Below are 18,824 nucleotides of genomic sequence, written 5' to 3' on the forward strand. Positions count from 1 at the left end.
ACAAGGAGGAAGGGAATAGTTAGGAAAAACTATCTAAAAAAGGCAATAATGAAAAAAAAAAAAAGGCTGCGAAACACTGACAGAGGAACCCAGAGGGCACCTTATTTGCTACTAATTGACTAAATGATCCAGAATAATTTAACCTGAGTCCCACCTTGATAGAGCAACACCATCATTGTTCTATCAACACCACACAAAGGGCCAGCATCTTCTCAGCCTTCTCAACTTTAACGTTCCTTCCCGAAGAGCTGTTTTCCTGACCTAAAAAAAAATCTCCCCTCTTATTCTCTCTCACCACTATTTCACAGTTGGAGATTATATACTTGTTTCCTGGTTTTAATCGGATGGCTCCCACACTAGGTGGTAGGCTCCAAGAGGGGAGGGAGCATGTCTGTCTGTTTATAACAGCACAGCCAGCCTGGCACAAAATGGCGCTCTCTGCTTCTTACCAAACCCCCTCACTTCCACAGACTTATATTCCCCTGACATACTGAAGGACGTGTCAGCACCCTTCTCCAGAGATTATCCCAAGAGCTCGCTCTTTAATACTGGCAATTCACTAACTCTTACTTACTTTTTAAGCCACTTCAAGATCCCCTTAGCCCCAGAACATAAACTCCCAGAAATTTCCCCAACGATCTTGGATCAATTATAAAAATTTTAATATGGCTTTCAGAGTTTTTACAATAATAAACTTGACACTAAGTGGGATGGGTCAGGGAAGGAATGTGCATATTTTTAAAGGTAAGTCTGAATATCAAAATGGTACTTTTTACTCTTCAAGGTATCTACCTTGAGTAGATAGGTATCTACCTTTGGGTAGATGGGTAGATCAATAACTGAGCTGCTAACAGACAATACAATGGGATAGTCTAGGATATACACCCAATTCTAACACAGGCAGGGGGTAAAAATCTAATGTTAACAAGAAGTGAGCATTTGTATTGGACAGAGGGAAATCAACTGAGATATGAGAAGTCATTTCAAAACAGAACAGTTAATATTTGGACATTAATCCTTGAAAATAGATCCTGTCCATATAGGAGGAGCCAGGTCAAGCATTATTATAGTAAAATGAATTTGAGTGAAAATATAAGGGAATTATGAAGATGAGAAATTTATATATGTGTGTGTGTGTACATATATGTTTATAGATGTGTGTATAAGTATATATGTGTCTTTCTATAGCATCAAGACATTTGGCAAGTTCTAAACCATCAGCTGGAGGAAGTGAAAGAAAAAATATATACACATATATGTATGTGTGTGTGTATAAAATCCACACATGTATACCCATCTCTATCTATCTAAATATATGTATGTATATGTTATCTGGATTAAAACAAGAATATATAAAATACTTCATTCCCTTAGTTTCCTATTAAATGTGGTCTTTAGGGGCACTTGGCTCAGCCGGTTCAGCATCCAGCTCTTGGTTTCTGCTCAGGGTATGATCTCAGGGTCCTGGGATGGAGCTCCAAGTTAGGCTCCATGCTCAGCAAGGAACCTGCTTGAGATTCTCTCCCTCTTCCTCTCCCTCTGCCCCTCCCCCCAAGTAAATAAATCTTTAAAAATTACAAAAAAAAAAAAAAACAAATAAATGTGGTCTTTAATTAGGGTGACCATATAATTCAACATCCTAAGGAAGCCAGTTCTGAGAGTATAAGACAGTCTCACTAGTAATTACACCAGGACGACAGTTTACACACTGGGGCTGTCCTAGGCAAACCAGGGCACATGCTCAGCTTCACTGTAATAAGTCCATGGAGGAGTCCCTGGATGGTGCAGCTGGCTAAGCATCCACCTCTTGGTTTCTGCTCAGATGGTGATCCAGGGCCCTCAGATGAATGCCCGCATCAGGCTCCGAGCTCAACTCAGCGAGAAGTCTGCTAAAAGTTTCTCTCTCCCTCTCCTTCTGCCCCTTCCTATGCTCATACGTGCTCTCTCTCTCTCTCTAAAATAAATAAATCTTAAGAAAAAAAGCCCATTGAAAACTATAAATTTCATGAAACAGAAATGAGATGAACAATATTAAAATGTGTATCTTTAGTGAAGTTTTTTAAAAAGGATTTTTTTTTTTTTAATTTTAAAAAAGGTTTTAAGAAATAAATTTTAGGGGCACCTGGGTGGCTCAGTGGGTTAAAGCCTCTGCCTTTGGCTCGGGTGGTGATCCCAGGATCCTGGGATCAAGCCCCACATCGGGCTCTCTGCTCCGCAGGGAACCTGCTTCCCCCTCTCTCTCTGCCTGCCTCTCTGCCTACTTGTGACCTTTGTCAAGTAAATAAATAAAATCTTTAAAAAAAAAAAAAAGAAAAATTTTAAAAGATGAAGTCTAAAAAAAATTTGGCCTATCTGGGACAACACCCTCCTGGACAAAGAATATAAACTAAAGAATGAATAGTAAAGTATTAAACTAGGGAATTAATCTCTAAGAGGACCAGAAGCTTAAATTAATATTTTCTTTAATTAAGAAAGCCAATCCTTTTTTAAAAACACAAGCCAACCCCATATAGACATTTCTGTACCACAGTCTCTATTACCACTTAGTTATTTTTGTTACTAGGAAACATTTGCACAAAAACAAGATTTATATTCTCCTCTTGCTTCTATTCTTCCACCTAAAGGAATAATCCTCCATTATTAGCAATGCACTTAATATCTCCACAGCAACTAGTATAATTGCGGTGTTGCAACAGGAGGATAATGAAGTGGAAAACAAAGTGATAGAAACAGTGTAGAAGAAGAAAATTTTCCACACAGCCCTGGTGGGAAAATAACCACTCAAAGACAGACAGACAGACAGACACACACACACACACACACACACACACACACACAACAAAAACAAAAACAAAAAACAAAAAGTCCCCAAAACAAAACAAAACAAAAAAAGAAGAAAAGAAAAAAAATTTTGCTAAAAAGATCCCTTTTGAAGCTGCTATGATCAGTTGCTTCGAGGCCTTTAAGACACGAAGTATGCAAGGAGGTAAAAGTGGTAGGTAAATTGTATGCAGTAACTGCAGATGACTTCTTCCAGAGAGTCTAAAAGCGGGGAAGAGATGTAGTTCCTCAAACAGGGACGTGATCTCCACAGGTGCTCGAATGTGGCTCCTGAGAAGGTACAAGGTATGAGTGAAAGGGCGAAGAAGAGAGGACCACAGGGGACCAGAGCTAAGCAAGGCGTCCAAAGCAGCCACTGGCCAGCGGCATCGGGGGAGGAGGGGGCAGTCCTGGGCAAAAGCTAACCTCGGCCCAGCAAGACCATGGCCGTAGAAGGTAGAGGAGAATCTGAAAACCTGTGCTCTTTGTTGGCCTGTGCCTGCCACAACACAGGGGTAAAAAACACAAGCAAAACCACAGTATTCAATGATCCTCAACACACTGATTCAGAAAACATGTACTGAGTGTCTGCATCATGCTAGGAAATACCAAAACAAAAAACAAAACAAAACCAAAAGCCCACCAAACAAAAAAAACAAAACCCACCTAGAAGTTCTGCTGTTAAGGAACTCATTCTGAAAGAGCCTAATTTCAACAGAAAAGCATGTTACGCTATGGTAGTCCAGGGACAAAGAAAGGCCTCAGTACTCTGGAACAAAGAGAGCACATCTAGCCAGCAAGGGTGATGTTGAGAAGGGAGAGGGTGAGGAAAGTTTGCTGCAGGAGACAGTGGAGGTCAATATATTTGTGCCTTAAATCATGTCTCTAAAACACAAGACCATTACCTACAGGAATCCTCCATACTGGCAAACCCAGCGAATACTGTGTTTTCCTCTTACCCAACTTGTCAAGAACTTACAACAGCACCAATTACTCCATCCTGCTCTAGACACCCGGTTCTGTCGGCATCTGGAACATCCTTCCCTTCTGGTCTTCCTCCTGCCTCATTGGTTCCTCCATGGTCTCCTACTTGATCTCCCAACTGTCATTGCTTGAAGCCTTATCTCTCTCTCTTCTCTGCCTGTGAAGCCTCCCTAGGTGACGGCAGATTCCCCAAACACCTCAGAACCCAATCTCACCCCTGAACACAGGTCACTGCTGGTTGACATCTGTCTCCATGAGAAAGGACTAACAGGCAACTTAAACTTACCAGTGGCCAGAACAGAATTCTACTCCCCACAATCCTCTTACCTACCTACCACCCATCTGGCAGTTCTGCTTGACTTCTCCTACTCTCTCGTGTCACTCATCAAAGCCTAACCATAAGTCTTGTCAACCCTGGGATGCCTGGGTGGCTCAGTCGGTGAAGTGTCTGCCTTCAGCTCAGGTCATGATTCCAGAGTCCTGAGACTGAGTCCCACACTGGGCTCCATCCTCAACGGGGAGCCTGCTTTTCCCTCTGCCTGCCACTACACCTGCTTGCTGTCACTCTCTCTCTCTCTTTGATCAATCAATCAATCTTGTGAATCCTATCTCCATCCCTCTCCAATCCATCCAGGGCTCTCCCTCTTCAACACTGCTCCCTTACTGCTGGCCACATACCTTTTCAGGCAGTAGCACAACTGATCTTGCTTCTACTCTTGGCCCCTTCTACTTCCTTCTTTGCCCAGCAGCCACAGTATGTCACAAATCTAAATCAGATCATGCCGGCTCCTTCTCAGACCACTTCTTGACACCTTCTCACTGCATTTGCAAGAAGGCTCATGCTCCGTACCAAGTCTGCAAGCCCCACCCCACCTGATCCAGAGGGGCCTGGACACTTCTCACTCCCACTCCTGGTGTGACCAAGCACTCTTGTCCTCCGCCTGCTGCACACGCCCTTCCCTCTCATCCTTTACACTTCAGTGCTTCCAACAAGCCTCTCCTGACTGTTGGCACAGGCTTTGCCAGTCACTCTACACCAGGTGACCAAGCTGGCTTTGAAGAATGGGTCCAACACTGAACTTTACCTTGTTTATATACTGGTCTTACTTGTTTACATTGCTCAACCTCTCTGTGTAACATCTTTTCTTCCCTCAACACATTAACTCCAACAATCTCCATGAGAGTAGAACCTCAACTCCTGTTCACTGAATCCCTAGAATCAAGAATAAAGTCTAGGGATGTCTCGGTGGCTCAGTCAATTAAGCGTCTGCCTTTGGCTCAGGTCATGATCTCAGGGTCCTGGGATGGAATCCTGCTTCGGGATCCCCGCTCAGCGGGAAACCTACTTCTCCCTCTCCTACTCCACCCTGCCCTGGCCCCGCTTGTGTTTCCCCCAACCCCTCTGTCAAATAAATAAATAAAATCTAAAAAAAAAAAAAAAAAGAAAAAAAGAATAAAGTTTAGCACATAGCAAGTGCTCAAAACATTGTGTCAAATGTACTAATCAATTTCAGAAGGAACTGAGGAGGGCCTGGGACCATGTCTCAACTGTATCCAAGAGGCATCTGAATAAAGTCAATACATTTGTGAAACCCAAAGCAACCCATCTTGAGAATTTTGTGACAACAACGGCTTGCCCAGTAGCTGGGGAGTGTTTCTGCTATGAGACCCTCTGCTTTCAGTCATTTTCCCACACAGGACCGCGCTCTTCCTTCCTTCCTCCCTTCCCTCCTCTCCCTTTCACACCCACCACGCCTGTGCCTTCTTATATTCTAACCTTAAAGTTCCTGACGCACGGATATTTGATAGCAAGTAATGATTTCAGTCATCCTGGTTTTACAGGAGTCTTGCTTCTCAGATTGCTACGAAAAGCAACAGAGTAAGGGCATACACTAGAGAGCGGCATTATGGATATAAACAGGGCAAGGACAGGACGAATATAACAGGACAGGCGGCAGATAAACAGGTCAGACAGCAAGGTGAGAGACAAGAGGAGTTAAGTGTGCTGAACCCCGAGGGGCTGAGGCCAGGCCAGAAGCCCACACACATCCCATGGATCACAGCTGTAAGCTGTCATCTCTTCTGTTTGCATGAGCCTCATTATCTAAATAATTCTTGTCTAGGCCCAGACACACCTCCTGACATTGAAATTCACACATTTACGTCACCAGTAACTGTAGAGGCGTGTTCCACCGTACTGTTGAGCCTGCTCAGTCTTCTAGCAAAAGGACTGGGAACCAGCTTTCTCTGGGGCTCACCAAGGTGATTCCACGACATCATTTAGTTTTTGGTTTTGGTTTTATTTTTTTGCCACTGAGGCATTTTATTTGCACATATGTATTATAACCCTAGAAAAAGAATCCCAGGATTTTCCCTCCTCTGTGTTTTTGTCTTGCTCCTTTAGGATCCATGATGCCAGCGGAGGCTGTCAGGACAATGAAACCAAACTGGCAGGATGGGAGCAGGTTAGCCTGCCATTTTTCTAGATCTTTCAGTTGTACATTAGATCTCGGGCTGATCACTCCACACTTGTTTAACCTGCCTGTGAGATTCACAGAAATTTTCCTTGCTCTGTGATCATCAATGATTTCAAATTCACCAATGCAACCAGGCCTCGTCATCACGGCCAGAAACCAGGAGATGACTTTGGAGCCCGGCCTACTAAGAAGCTGGAGTCTGCCTCTCTTTCCAGCATTGTTACTGCTCCTCACAGCATCTGCCATGACATTCCTGCACACCGCTATGGCGGCAAGGAAAGATGGCAGGAAGAGCGACACTCAATTTTTACACAACACCCCAGAATCACTGGATGGCAACTATTCAAGAATTCTCTCCAGATTCAAGGAGGGTATCCCTGCTTAATGGTAAAGCTGGTCAGAGGGGCACTGCCTGGTAGGGTAGCTGCTAGCCACATGTGGTTACTAAGCCCTCGGGATGTGGCCCATGGAGAGATGTGCTATGAGTGCAGATTAAGGAAAAAAATGTATAAATACGCCAAGAACTTTTAGATCGATCGTAACTGATAATATGAAATAGAACATTTTGATATATGGAGTTAAAATATGTTCTTAAAATTAAGTTCACCTTTTTTAACTTTTTGTAACAAAAAATGTGGCTGTCAGAAAACTCAAATTATGTATGTGACCATCATGTGTGGTTCATATATAATTCTGCTGGACAACCCTGGGTTCTTAGTGGATGGTTATCTCCTGGGGTAGGGGTGAGAGGGCAGGGCAGCACACTGGTCCCAGGTCTGGGCTTTGCCCAGAAACTCTTTCATCAGTTCACCCAGGAGAGAGACACTAGGGAGCTGATTCATGCTAATGAAAGATGCAACAGAAAACATCAGTCTATTAACTTATCAGTAATGGCGAAGGGATCGGATAGATACCTGCTGGTAGGAGCGAACGTTCCTAGGCCTCTTACATAACCTAGACATCCTCATTCTTCTATGGAGACACTGGCAGGGAAAAGCAAACCATTCACCAAGAATTACTTGATGGGGATAAAATGCAAGCGAATGAGTCAAGGGTCATATAGGAGTACTGCATGCACAGAGCCGAGGCTCAAGAAATTCCTATGCTAGGGAGAGCCTAGAAAAATCTCTGCCCAGAGCATTGTAGAACACATTGTAGAACACAGACAAAAACTTTCTTTCCTCCACATCGTTTTGAGTTTTTTTCCAGACCTTCATATTTGTAAGAGGAAATCAATCCTACTTTTTTTATATGTCTATAATTTCCCCCCTAAACTAACAAAGTGACTACAAATCTAAAAGGGTATATTTAAAGTAAATGCAAATATGAGTATGTCCTACCTCTGTGGTTTTTTGGAGTTTCCAATTTTTAATGCATTTCTATGCAAGGCAGTCTCCTCCTCCCAGAAACTGCTATATATATATACTTATACCATCCTGTTAATTTTCCACTTATATTTCTTTAAAATTATTTTTAAAAATCTTACATTAGCCTTTGTTTCATTTTTTATATGGGAAAATTCCCAAGATTTTATTCCTTACACTGCTATTTCTACACTGTAACAAAGGAGAGACCCTTAATTAATCAAAGTTGTCTCCAAATCACAATGTAAGATTAGGAGATTAGTTACTGGAGGAAGCCTTAAAACAACAACAACAAACACTAACCCCATCCATTAAAACTATTATCTTTAAATACCAATAACTGATACTTTGATTCCAAGATATCACCTACTGGGGGGGCCTACAACCCTCTGGATACTTGCTATAGACGATGTGATGAATGATATTCTCTTTTATTTATGCGTTACAGTTTGGGAAGTCTTTGCCTAGATGTATCCTTGCTCTCCGAGAATGCATATTAACATTGTTAGATAAGCAAAGAGCTAATTTTAAAAAATTAAAGCAAATCTGTAGTCAAAACTCAACAAGTGATCATCTCCACCACATCTGGGCTATCATCTTACCCCCAGACAAATGCTGGGTGGTGACAACTACTCTGTGGGGTGCAGCTGCATTTCTGTCCAGCAACTCTGATGGGAAAGGCCCAAGGGCCACTACTTGCTCCATAGACTGTTTTTTGCTAAAATCTTGGAACTGGCCTTTTAAACACTGACCAGGTGTAAAAATGTATAGAATTATCGAGTCAACTCCCTCTGCCCCTAAAGTGGCTAATTTTGCCACTTTGTAAAACAGGGTAACAGGAAAATAGGACAGCCCCCCAAAGGTAAACACTCACCACACCTGATGTGCCCCTAACCGTAAGTCATGAGATTAAGCAACTTTCCCGGGGCTGGCAAAGGAACAGAACGGAATTTGCCAAGTGTTCTGATACCTCTATTAGTTTCCCTTTGGTGCTTTAACAGGTTACTACAAATTCAGTGGCTTAAACAACACGCATTTATTTTCTTACACTTCTGGAGGTCAGAAGTACAAAATGGTTTGCACTGGGCTAGAATCCAAGTGTCAGCAGGGCTGCATTCCTTTCTGGAGGCCCTCGGGAGAATCTAGTTTTGCCTTTTCCAGCTACTAGAAACTGCATCCATTCCTTGGCTCGTGGCCCCCTTCCATCTTCAAAGCCAGCAATGGTCCTTTGAGTTTTTTAAACTCAAAGCTCTGTTAGTTCTGACTCTCTGGTTCTGACTCTTGTGCTTCTCTTTTCCACTGGGTCCAACCAGACAATCCAGGCTAATCTCCATATGGTAACATCAGCTGATTAGCAACCTTAATTCCCTCTTGCCGTATAACATAAAGGATACACAGATTCTGGGGCTTAGGATCTGAAACCTTCAGAGGGCCATGACTCTGCCTACCACCATCTCCAATACTTATGGGAAAAAAAGTCAATGAAACCTCATGTACAAGCTACTCTCCCCCAACAGAACTTTCAACTATAATTGGTGAAAGAACTAAAACTGAAAAAATAAGTATCATTAGAGTAGCAGGCATAAGGCATAAGAAGCAGATCTTCTTACTGAGCTGAATGCACTAATCAGGGGACAGAAGAATGTACTTCTTTCCCAAACTCATCACCAAGCCTGACTAAACACTCAGAAACTTCTAGAGAAAAATGTCTGAGGGGCACCTGGGTAGCTCGGTGAGTTAAACATATGCCTTTGGCTCAGGTCATGATCTCAGGGTCCTAGGATGGACCCCCCACACCGGGCTTCCTGCTCAGCTCTCTCTCCTCTGACCCCGCCCCACTTGTGTTCTCTTGCGCTCTCTCAAATAAAATCTTAAAAAAAAAAACTGTGACAAAACTGTACTGAAAATTAAGTTAACTGCCATCTTTCAATACTGATACTGAAATATAGGACCTCATTGAACCCTCCATATGGTAAATCGCAGGGATTTGATGGCATGTTTGGACAGGTGTCAAGTTTCCTTTGATAAAACTGCACATGATAGGACACAAAGGGGACCCACATTGTGAGATACATGCTAGGTTCTATAATCAACAGTGTGGTGGTTCAGCTCTGCCACTAAACTGTCTCCTTTCAATAGGTAATTCTGCCTCCTCCCAGCTGTGTGACCTTAGGCAAGTGACTAATGTCAAATGGGGGTCCTTAAGATGGGGATAACAACATGCACTTCAGCGTGTTTGGGGAGATATAAATCAGTTCCAAGTGCTCAGAAAAAAAAACCCCAACAAGTAGTGAGTGCTTTAACTATTCGGTAAATACAATTTTAAATGTTTCTGCCTGCTGCTTAAAACTTGCCAATCAGACTATATTTCAAGGGAGTGTATTTCTGAGTACTAACCAATCCATCATAAAGGATATATCATACACACACACACACATATACAAATATAATTTAATAAAAAAAAATGCCCTCTGTTACTATTAAAGTTTGGTAGCTATTGGGGACGGGTGGTACTCACAACTGGAGGTTAAACAACTTGCAGAACAAATGCAAATGTCAGAAAACAGTAGCATCTGTGTGAAATAAACCATCTCCGGGCCTCCAAGAGAAAGACTCACAGCATCGGGGAGGACAGTGGGGTCTGTGATTCTTAATGGCCCCAAGCATTTTCTGGGACAGTGGTGTTCATGGTACAATACTCCTCAGAAGGCTGAGCTCTGTGGGGCACAGAGGCGGCTGTGCGACGTGAATGCTCCCAGCATCTGCTGAGAGGCCTGGCATATGGTGACTGCGGCTCTGAAAGCTTGTCAGCATTCACAGCTGACGTGATATACTTCTTATGAAAGTTCTTGAATTCAGTGGTGGTGTACAAACAACTTCCGGGATTTTATTTTAACCCCCACGAGAAGGACGAGGGAAGGCAGATCGACAGAACCCAGACCCTACCACTAACAGGCATGATGTGACAAATGGCTATTTTATTACAAAAGAAATAATAAGCAATAATTTGCTTTTTTGAGATAATAGGATGGAACACGTCTTTAAAAGTTAGAGATGCAGCTTGTCTGCCAAAAAAACAATGAACACTAAGCCACCGAGTAGTTATATGAACCAAGCATTACCCTCAATATTTTACTCACGAAGCTTTTTATATATCATATGGTCACCTTCTGAAGTATATATTTTATTCCCTTGTTAACAGTCAAGAAATGGAGGTGCATCTGAGGAAGCTGCCCAAGGTCATCTAGTGGTGAGCAGCAGTGTTGGGTCTCACAACACCCCACTGCCCTCCCCGAGGATTGTGTCTTTCTCTAGGAGGCCCTGAGACCTGTCTTTTACACAGCGGCTCCTGTTTTCTGAGAACTGCCTTTGTCCTGGTGGGGCAAGCCTATGTGGGTTCACCTCTCTGGCACTCCTTCATGACCTTGAATCAGCTCCGACCTGATAAGCATCCCAAGGTAAACATACAATCCTATATCAAAAGATATTGTATCACCTGCCCCACCCCCTCAAACTTACACATCTCCAGAGTGAGTGGGAAGATTATAGAAAGCCCTAAGGGATACTAGGCAGTGCAGGGTCTCCCCTCAAACCCTTGCTCTACTTCCTACCGGTTCTGCCTCCTTGAGTATGTTAACCTTTCTAAAAATGGTTTCCCAACCTCCACAGCGGAGAGCACTCAGTTTCTATTTTGCAGGTCAGTCTAAGATGCAGATGTGAAAATGCTATCTCCGAGTCTCTCCCATTATTTAACCATTACTATTTCACCAGATTCGCTCCAGCTCCCTTTTCAAAGGCTTGGCTTCACGTTTAAGTTCAACAACAGCCGCAAGTATTTTCCTGAGAAGTCTCTGCTTCTCTTTGGAGACGGACTGCCATCTAAAGGTCTGCCTCCAGGGTACCTCAATTAGTTAAGTGGTCCATGATCCAAAACCATGTATTCTTTCTTTGACCCACTTCTCTAGACCTAAATGAGAACTCATTCCTTCACGTTTTCTCTAGATGTTAAGTCAGATTACCTACTTAAAGTAATTTTTAACCCCTTCCTATGGAATGTGTGTTAAGAGGTGCCTTCCCAGGATAAGTTTCATCAGCAAATGGCCCCAGGAGGCTTGTGGCATGTGTTTGCACCCCTGCCAGGCCAACCTCTGCAGGATCTCTCAGGACCCCATTTCCAAGATGGAGAAGCCAATTGCCAGTGGACCTCAGGATTAGGTATGCTCCCCCCCATCCCCGCCATGGGACACCTTGAGTTGCCTCTGGCACATTCCCAGCTGTGTTTCTGCAGTGGTCTCTCCACCTCCAGAGCTCTTCCTCCCTTCAGTTTCTTCCCAATCATGGAAAAGCTTTTCAAAAGTGTAATTCCTATCACATAGTTTGCACTTCTAATCATCTAAAAAGAGGTCATTAAGTTCCAGGGTGGACCGGCATACCCCAATTCTCCATAATAGGATGCCCCCAGTTCCACAGTTTCAGTTGGAGAGCAATCTGCCACTATTCGACACTCATGGAGACTTTCTGGGTGAAGTGCGTACTGCCAGGTAAGCTTAAGAGTCAAGGATGCCGGAAGGTGGGTATCTCAGCTCCTTCTCAATTCTGCCTGCCTCAATTCTAGCCCTGACAATTGAGCAACCTCCTTCCCACAGTTGAAATGTATCATGATAAATGAACCTCAGCGCTGGCACTACTAGGGAAAGAAGTGACATTTACCTGAAAGGGTCCTTCCAGAGTCTTTCTCTTTGACTTTCTCTTTTAATAGCTGGGTGTCTTTTCTGACTCTTGGGCTTTGAATTTGCTACCTTCATTTCCTTTCATCCCCTCCTCTTTAACAATTTTAGTATGTGGTTTTATCCTTTAACAGTACGGAGGGATATATTGAAAGAAAAGATGCACATATACAACACTCAATCCACTTAATGCTTTAAAAAAAAAAAACAAACAAACTAGGAATGTGCCAAGTTTGGTTTGAAAATTTTAAGTGACATGATCAAACTAACACACAGAATTGTAAAGCTGAATCTTAAATTGTAAGCAAATCACCAAATTAGGTTTGGTAGCAGGGAATACCAGGCAGCAAATAACACCTTACCCTTTTTATACTTTTTTTTTTTTTTAAGATTTTATTTCAGAGAGAGAGAGAATGAGCACGAGTGGGGGGAAGGGCAGAGGGAGAGGGAGAAGTAGAGTCTCTGCTAAGCAGGGAGCCTGAAGAGGGCCTCCATTCCAGTACCCTGGGATCGGGACCTGAGCCGAAGGCAGCTGCTTAACTGACTGAGCCACCCAGGCTGCCCCCTTTTTAAACTTTCATTCTATGGCCTGTTTCTTTACATTCTGCTTTGAATTACAAGTCATTGTTAGAAATTAATAAATGGAACTGATTCGAGTTTCTGTATGAAGAAGCTAAACTGAACACTACTCATAATCCAACACCCTTTATCAAAACCATGAGGGGAGGGCGCCTGGGTGGCTCAGTGGGTTAAGCTGCTGCCTTCGGCTCAGGTCATGATCTCAGGGTCCTGGGATCAAGTCCCGCATCGGGCTCTCTGCTCAGCAGGGAGCCTGCTTCGCCCTCTCTCTCTCTCTGCCTGCCTCTCCATCTACTTGTGATTTCTCTCTGTCAAATAAATAAATAAAATCTTTAAAAAAAAAAAAAAAAAAAAAAAAAACAAACCATGAGGGGATAAAGTAACTAGCACGGGAAACGGAAAAATAAACACAAAGCAAAATTTAAATTCTGATTCAGGGTAGCAAAGAGGGTATGATATTAGCATAAAACTTGAGAATGCTTAAATGAAGAAATGTTTTATACCTATCATGAAAATTAGCGAATGGAAATTTATTGCACTTTCAGTAAATCAATCCCACAAAGTCTTCCTGATAATATGCTTTTCAAGAGTTCAAACAAATGCATAAGGTTTTTAAAAAAGGTGACCTACTTAAAAGTGATGGAGCTTGGTTAAACCTAGTATAGTGATAAATCTGCTAAATGCAACATCTGAAATTTTTAATTTGTCTACCTTTATGGGGACTAAGGAGGCAAATTGTGGAAGTAGATTTTCTTATAGAGAGCTACCTGACAAAATTAGCAGGGCTCCACTCTCCTCTATTTGCCCACAGAAGTTTAGCTTTCTGGCTAATAACAAAATACAAGCCCAAATATCTCTTTAAGAAAGCCTGTGTGTTCTGTTTTCATCAGATAAATCCCTTGTGTAATGAGCTACTGACCTATCGTGCAGCTCCACAGAGAAGGTCGATCCTATTGCTGAAATCTTAAGAGAAACACTAAAGGAACACAGAAATTAAAACTCTTGAGTTTTAAAGAGAAAGCTTTCTTATTCTGAATATGATTTTTAAAAAGGCAGCTACATTAAACACTATAAGCCACATTTTAAAATGCAAAATGACCACAATCAACATGGCCAGACACATAGATACAGCTAGAAGAATACTTAGTGCAGAGTTGCTTAAAATAATAAAACCGGAAACAAACTAACTGTCCCCAAGTAGAGGATTGGTTCAGTTGGGATGCAGCCATTGAACAGAAAACTATCAAAGCTGTGATCCAAAAGTATTTTATGATAAAGATGTCCACACCTGGATGGAAAAAAAGCAAGTTAGAAAACCGTGAATAGGGAACAAATTTGTTGGTTTTGCAGAGAATGACTTTCTAGCAGGTGCAACCTCAGGCAATCTAAATCAGTGTTCTCAACACGTTAGCTCTTTGTGTTATAGGTCCTCACAGGCTGAAAAACAATTTAAGGATATAGCATTAAGTGATTTTCTGGGGTGATTGTTGGTTTGTTTAATCTGTACCTATAAACTTCCATAAGTAATATACTACTTACTATACAGGTAAAATTTAACAAATTGCAATATTATTACCCAGTGATTATCTTCTTAAAATTCTACCATGGGGTGTCTGGGTGGCTCTGCAGGTTAAGCCTCTGCCTTCGGCTAAGGTCATGATCTCAGGGTCCTGGGATCAAACCCCACATCAGGCTCTCTGCTCAATGGGGAGCCTGCTTCTCCTTCCACCCCCTCCACCTGCCTCTCTGCCTACTTGTCATCGTAAATCAATCCTGGTATAGCCGAATTTACCCTTCAGATTTCATTTAAACAAGTTTGCTCTGGTGTCCAGTTAAAATTATTTTAACGGCCTCACTTGTCTCTAATTTTTATTGGGCAAAGCAAGGCATATTTGCCTTGTTCATCTTCGTAAGAATTTATGATCCTCAATTCAGGACTCATTGTAAAGCAGCTGGGTCTTGCATTATCAGTGGCAGGCAGCCTATGGGAGTCTCCTCACTTCCCATTTCCTCCCAATTCCTCATCCTCTCCTCCTTTTTGGCTCCTTTTACCCCGTCCATAATCAAAAGCGAGGGGCGCTCTCTACTGGACTGTAAGCTTCAAGAACAGTTACAAAATCTTCATGTTAGCATTACTAGTACCTAACATAGTGGCTAGAATATAGTAGCTGCTCACTAAATGTTTAAGAATGGAACGAAGTGAAAAAATGTCTGATAGCTCAGGTTAGAGGCTTCAATTCCTCCATAAGAGACTAAGTAAAGGTAGGCAGGCTACTCTAGTCCAAAACTGTCTAGAATTCTCAGTATTTGTCACCTTACCCCCAAAAAACTCACTGCAAAGTAGCACTTTTGTAAAAAAAAAAAAAAAGTTCCCATTTGTATTCCATTGTCTATTTTAATAGATGTAAGATTATTTCTATTTTGACCTATATTTTGCTTAAAGTCCCTCCCAAATCCAAGAGTTTAAGTCACTTGCTTAAATATGGCAAGTTAACCATACAGATAGCCTCAGGTCTTCTGGATTCCAAAGCCCAAGACCTTTCCACATCATGCAGTGTGAAAACTTCCCTGTGACCTTTGACCCTAAACGCTGTCACACCTATGGTTAAGAACAAATGTTTTCAATAATTCCCAAACAAATACTTCCCATCCTTCCAAATATTTCCTTGAGCTTTTATAAGATCCCAGGAGAAGAGAAACTGAGGCCAGGAGGCAGCAACCCAAGGGTTTCCAGTATTTCCCTCCAGGTTGCTAAGTCAATCCGCTTTACTTAAAAATGAAAACTAAAGAAACCGAATTAAATATTAACTTGTAAGACAACACTTCAACGGAAGACTACTGTGGGGTGAGACTAGCAACAAACCAAGGAAAGGACTATAAAAAGGAAATTCTGCACTGCCTACTTTGAATAAATAAATAAATAAATACAAAAAAGTTAAGGTTAGAGTTTTCCATCCCTCCAGTCTTCCTCCAGATTTCCATGTTTGTCACCTTCCGGAGTTGCTCTCTGTTTAAACAGTAAAGGGCAGTTCCACTGAAATGGGGTAGAAACCAAAGACCCTTTCAGGTATCCACAATGAAATGCTTAACTTTTTGAAGAGCCAAGGAACTTGCCCAAGGATCTCCCACGGGAAACCTCAGCCTACCAAGTTTATAAGCAGGAGATTTTGTGGAAGTTAATTGATTATCACCCATGCCGGCTCTGGAACACACCATGATTTATACATAAACAGTCACAACCGGTTGGGGTCCAATTTGTGCCAGACGTTATGCTAGGTCTTTCTCACTCTAACACCCTCGTTACTACCATCTGTAGTGACAGTCCCATTTTACTGAGTCAGTCTTCAATGCGACCGAGAACCCACCGTTAATAGAGGAGACTCCGAGTGACACCAAGGATCTGCAAAGTTAAGTTTAAATTGAAAATCCACGCCCAACCTAGAGTCACTAAACAGTGGAACCTCTTCAAAATTTAGCAAACACGTCAAAACGTTTTGAGGTCACTTCAGAGCAGACGAGACGAAACAGAAGAATGGCACAGATTGAAAAAAGAAATTAAAGATTACAGAACGTTTGAGTTTTTTTCAAGAGGTGGCCGCGGGTTACTGACGATTATCCGACTCTCGGAGAGGCAGACGGGTCCATACCCACCCATTTTCGCGGAGAATCCAACCCTCCTTTCCCTTAAGCAGAGTGGCTGGGGAATGCCAACCGTGGAAAGGTTTCGGGGTGGGCAGCCCAGGGCCGGGCTTCTGCGGATCACACCTCGGCAGTAAGCGGCTCTGGGAAAAGAAAAAGACAGTCCCTCCTCCACCTCCTGAACTTCAGTCCTGCCCTCCGGGGCGGCTCCGGACCTTGTATGGTTTAATCTGTGTCCTTCCAACGCCAGCACCGAGTTCCCCGAAATGGTCGCAAATGAATGAGACGAATGCTCAGAGCCAGGAGCCTCAGCCACACAGCCACACAGCCACCCCCCTACCAAGCAACACCAACGAAGGATGACCTGGGGCGGGGCGCGCGGGGGCCGAATTAGAGCCACGTCCGCGCTCGCCATCCACCTTCCCCCTCCCCGCGCGGCGCCCGACGCGCGGCTTCTCAGCCCGGTCTCCTCCCCGGCCCCCTCCGGCCGCTGCTCACCCGCTCTCTGCTGGGGCTCCCGACGCTCCCTGCCGAAGGCACCGGCTCCCGGGCGGGGATCCGCCAGGAGACGGAGCCCGCTGCCGCAGCCACCCCCGGACCGAAGCCGCTAGAAAGTTTGCTCGGGGTCTCGCCGTCTGCGCCGCGGCCCCGCTAGGCAAGCCGCTCTCCGGGTCCCCCCGCCGCCGCCGCCCCCGAGGCCGCTCCCGGCGGCGCTGCAGCACGGGCCGGGCTCGGCGGCCGAGGACGGCTCCGTGCGCGCCGAGGGCGGGGTCTCCCCGCCCGCTCGGCCCGCGGCGCGGCGCGGCGCTCGCTGTTTACCGCGGCCCGGCGGCGGCCCGCTCTCCCCGCCCGCCGCCCAGCGCGCTCCTGACATCATTCATTCTCTCACACCCTCGCCCGCCCACTCCATTTCCAAACAGTGACTCACCCGCGGCCCGGTGGCGGCAGCGCTCGCTCCCGCCGCTGTGGCTGTCCAGGCGCAGAGCGGAGCTCTTAAAACCGGTGCGACTTCTTAAGAAGAAAACCCCAGCCGACCCTCCCCTCTCTCAGCCATTGAAGGTGCAGGGAAGGAGGGGCTTGGCCCGCTGGGCCGATTGGCTCCCGGCGATAAGCCTGCGGGCCGGGAGCAGACCTCCTTGAGCGGTGACGGAGATCAATCTGGGAAAGTTCTTTGGATCCCACTCCCGGCAACTTTGAATGGGGCCGGAAAGGGATCCCCCACCCCGTACCTTGCCTTATTCAGGAACTGCTTCCTGACGACGGCGTGAGTGGGCTTGGGGACACCAGCCAACGCTTATTCGAAGGGTGCCGCCCAGGCCTAGGTCAAAGAGGCGGCTTCCCAAACCTCAGGAGGTTGCCTGGCAAGGGTAGTCCTAGTTCCGCTCTGTGGCTAACTCTAGGTGCGAGCTGGAAGGGTGCTCCAAGTGAATGAGGCTTATAATACTTTCCCTTCGGTGACTAACTACCGTGTCATTCATCCTGTTAATCAACGTGCTTTTCTTTAAGGACAAGCGACCGTAACCAAAATAAACAGTGAAAAACTAGTTCTTTGCTCAAGTGAACGTTGCGCTCTTCCGCAGCTTTTGGAACACAGGGCACCCGGGCTGTGGTTTCTTTGATGAACTCAGCAGTTATGTTTTTAGAAGGGTGTTGCCTTCCTAAAAGATAGTCAAGGCTCTAGATTTCTTAGAGCTGCTATTCATACACCTGCTGGGCAGTTCTCTAAACAATGGCTGTCTCAGATTCTAACTGGGATGAATCAGAACGCGGCCAAAACTTTATTGAATTTAAATGATAAATGTTTTATGTTCATTTCTACTTCTGGACTGGGCAATGATGTTTAGAATTTGCACTGACTTATGGGCGATTCCGTACAATAAGCAAAAATCACCCAGAGGCATCTCTAGGTGCCTATTGCAGAAATCATGTAGGTAAACAATCATTCATCTATAGTAATTAAAAACTACTGTAAAAACAACAACGACAACAAAATGCAGGACATCCCCCAAACACACAACTGTGAGAGGTCACTACAGAAGTTTCCCCCAAATGAAGATGCTCCTGAAATTAATCAAAGGTTCAGCATCACTATTGTGAAAAATGCACTCATCTAAAGCTACCGCAAGGTAAGGGGCACATGGGTGGCTCAGTCTGTTGAGCTTCCAACTCGGTTTCAGCTCAGGTCATGTTCCGGGGGTCATGGGATGGAGCACCCTGCCCCCCTCCCACACTCC

General features: G+C 44.2%; 2 protein-coding genes across 3 annotated transcripts in view; both read right to left on the bottom strand.

The window, feature by feature from the left end:
• The window catches only part of SGMS2 (sphingomyelin synthase 2), an 85,703-nt gene extending 67,730 nt beyond the window's left edge, over positions 1 to 17,973 (bottom strand). Inside the window, exon 1 of one of the 2 annotated variants that reach the window (XM_059171413.1) lies at positions 17,519 to 17,973. The gene's annotated coding sequence lies outside the window, so the exon portion shown is untranslated. Of the gene's footprint in view, positions 1 to 17,088; positions 17,225 to 17,518 lie in introns of those variants that run through there. The other variant, XM_059171407.1, reaches the window with a different exon arrangement.
• On the bottom strand, positions 5,213 to 16,606 carry LOC131823788 (small ribosomal subunit protein uS8-like). Its single transcript, XM_059160625.1, has 2 exons — positions 16,558 to 16,606; positions 5,213 to 6,580 (listed from the first exon to the last, which is right to left on the bottom strand). The coding sequence occupies exons 1-2, from the start codon at positions 16,604 to 16,606 to the stop codon at positions 6,153 to 6,155; spliced, it is 477 nt and encodes a 158-aa protein (XP_059016608.1). The 3' UTR covers positions 5,213 to 6,152.
• Positions 17,974 to 18,824: the final 851 nt, after the last annotated feature.

The sequence above is a fragment of the Mustela lutreola genome, chromosome 1, assembly GCF_030435805.1.
Source record: "Mustela lutreola isolate mMusLut2 chromosome 1, mMusLut2.pri, whole genome shotgun sequence".
Taxonomy (NCBI): Eukaryota; Metazoa; Chordata; class Mammalia; order Carnivora; family Mustelidae; genus Mustela; species Mustela lutreola.

Bases quoted from the DNA above. Each gene is read 5' to 3' on its own strand.
- LOC131823788 (XM_059160625.1), bottom strand. From the start codon at position 16,606: ATGGGTGGGTATGGACCCGTCTGCCTCTCCGAGAGTCGGATAATCGTC. The intron at 6,581-16,557 runs GTAACCCGCGGC...GTAAAAATTGAG, and splicing joins CGAGAGTCGGATAATCGTCA to TGTCGCTCTTCCTGCCATCT.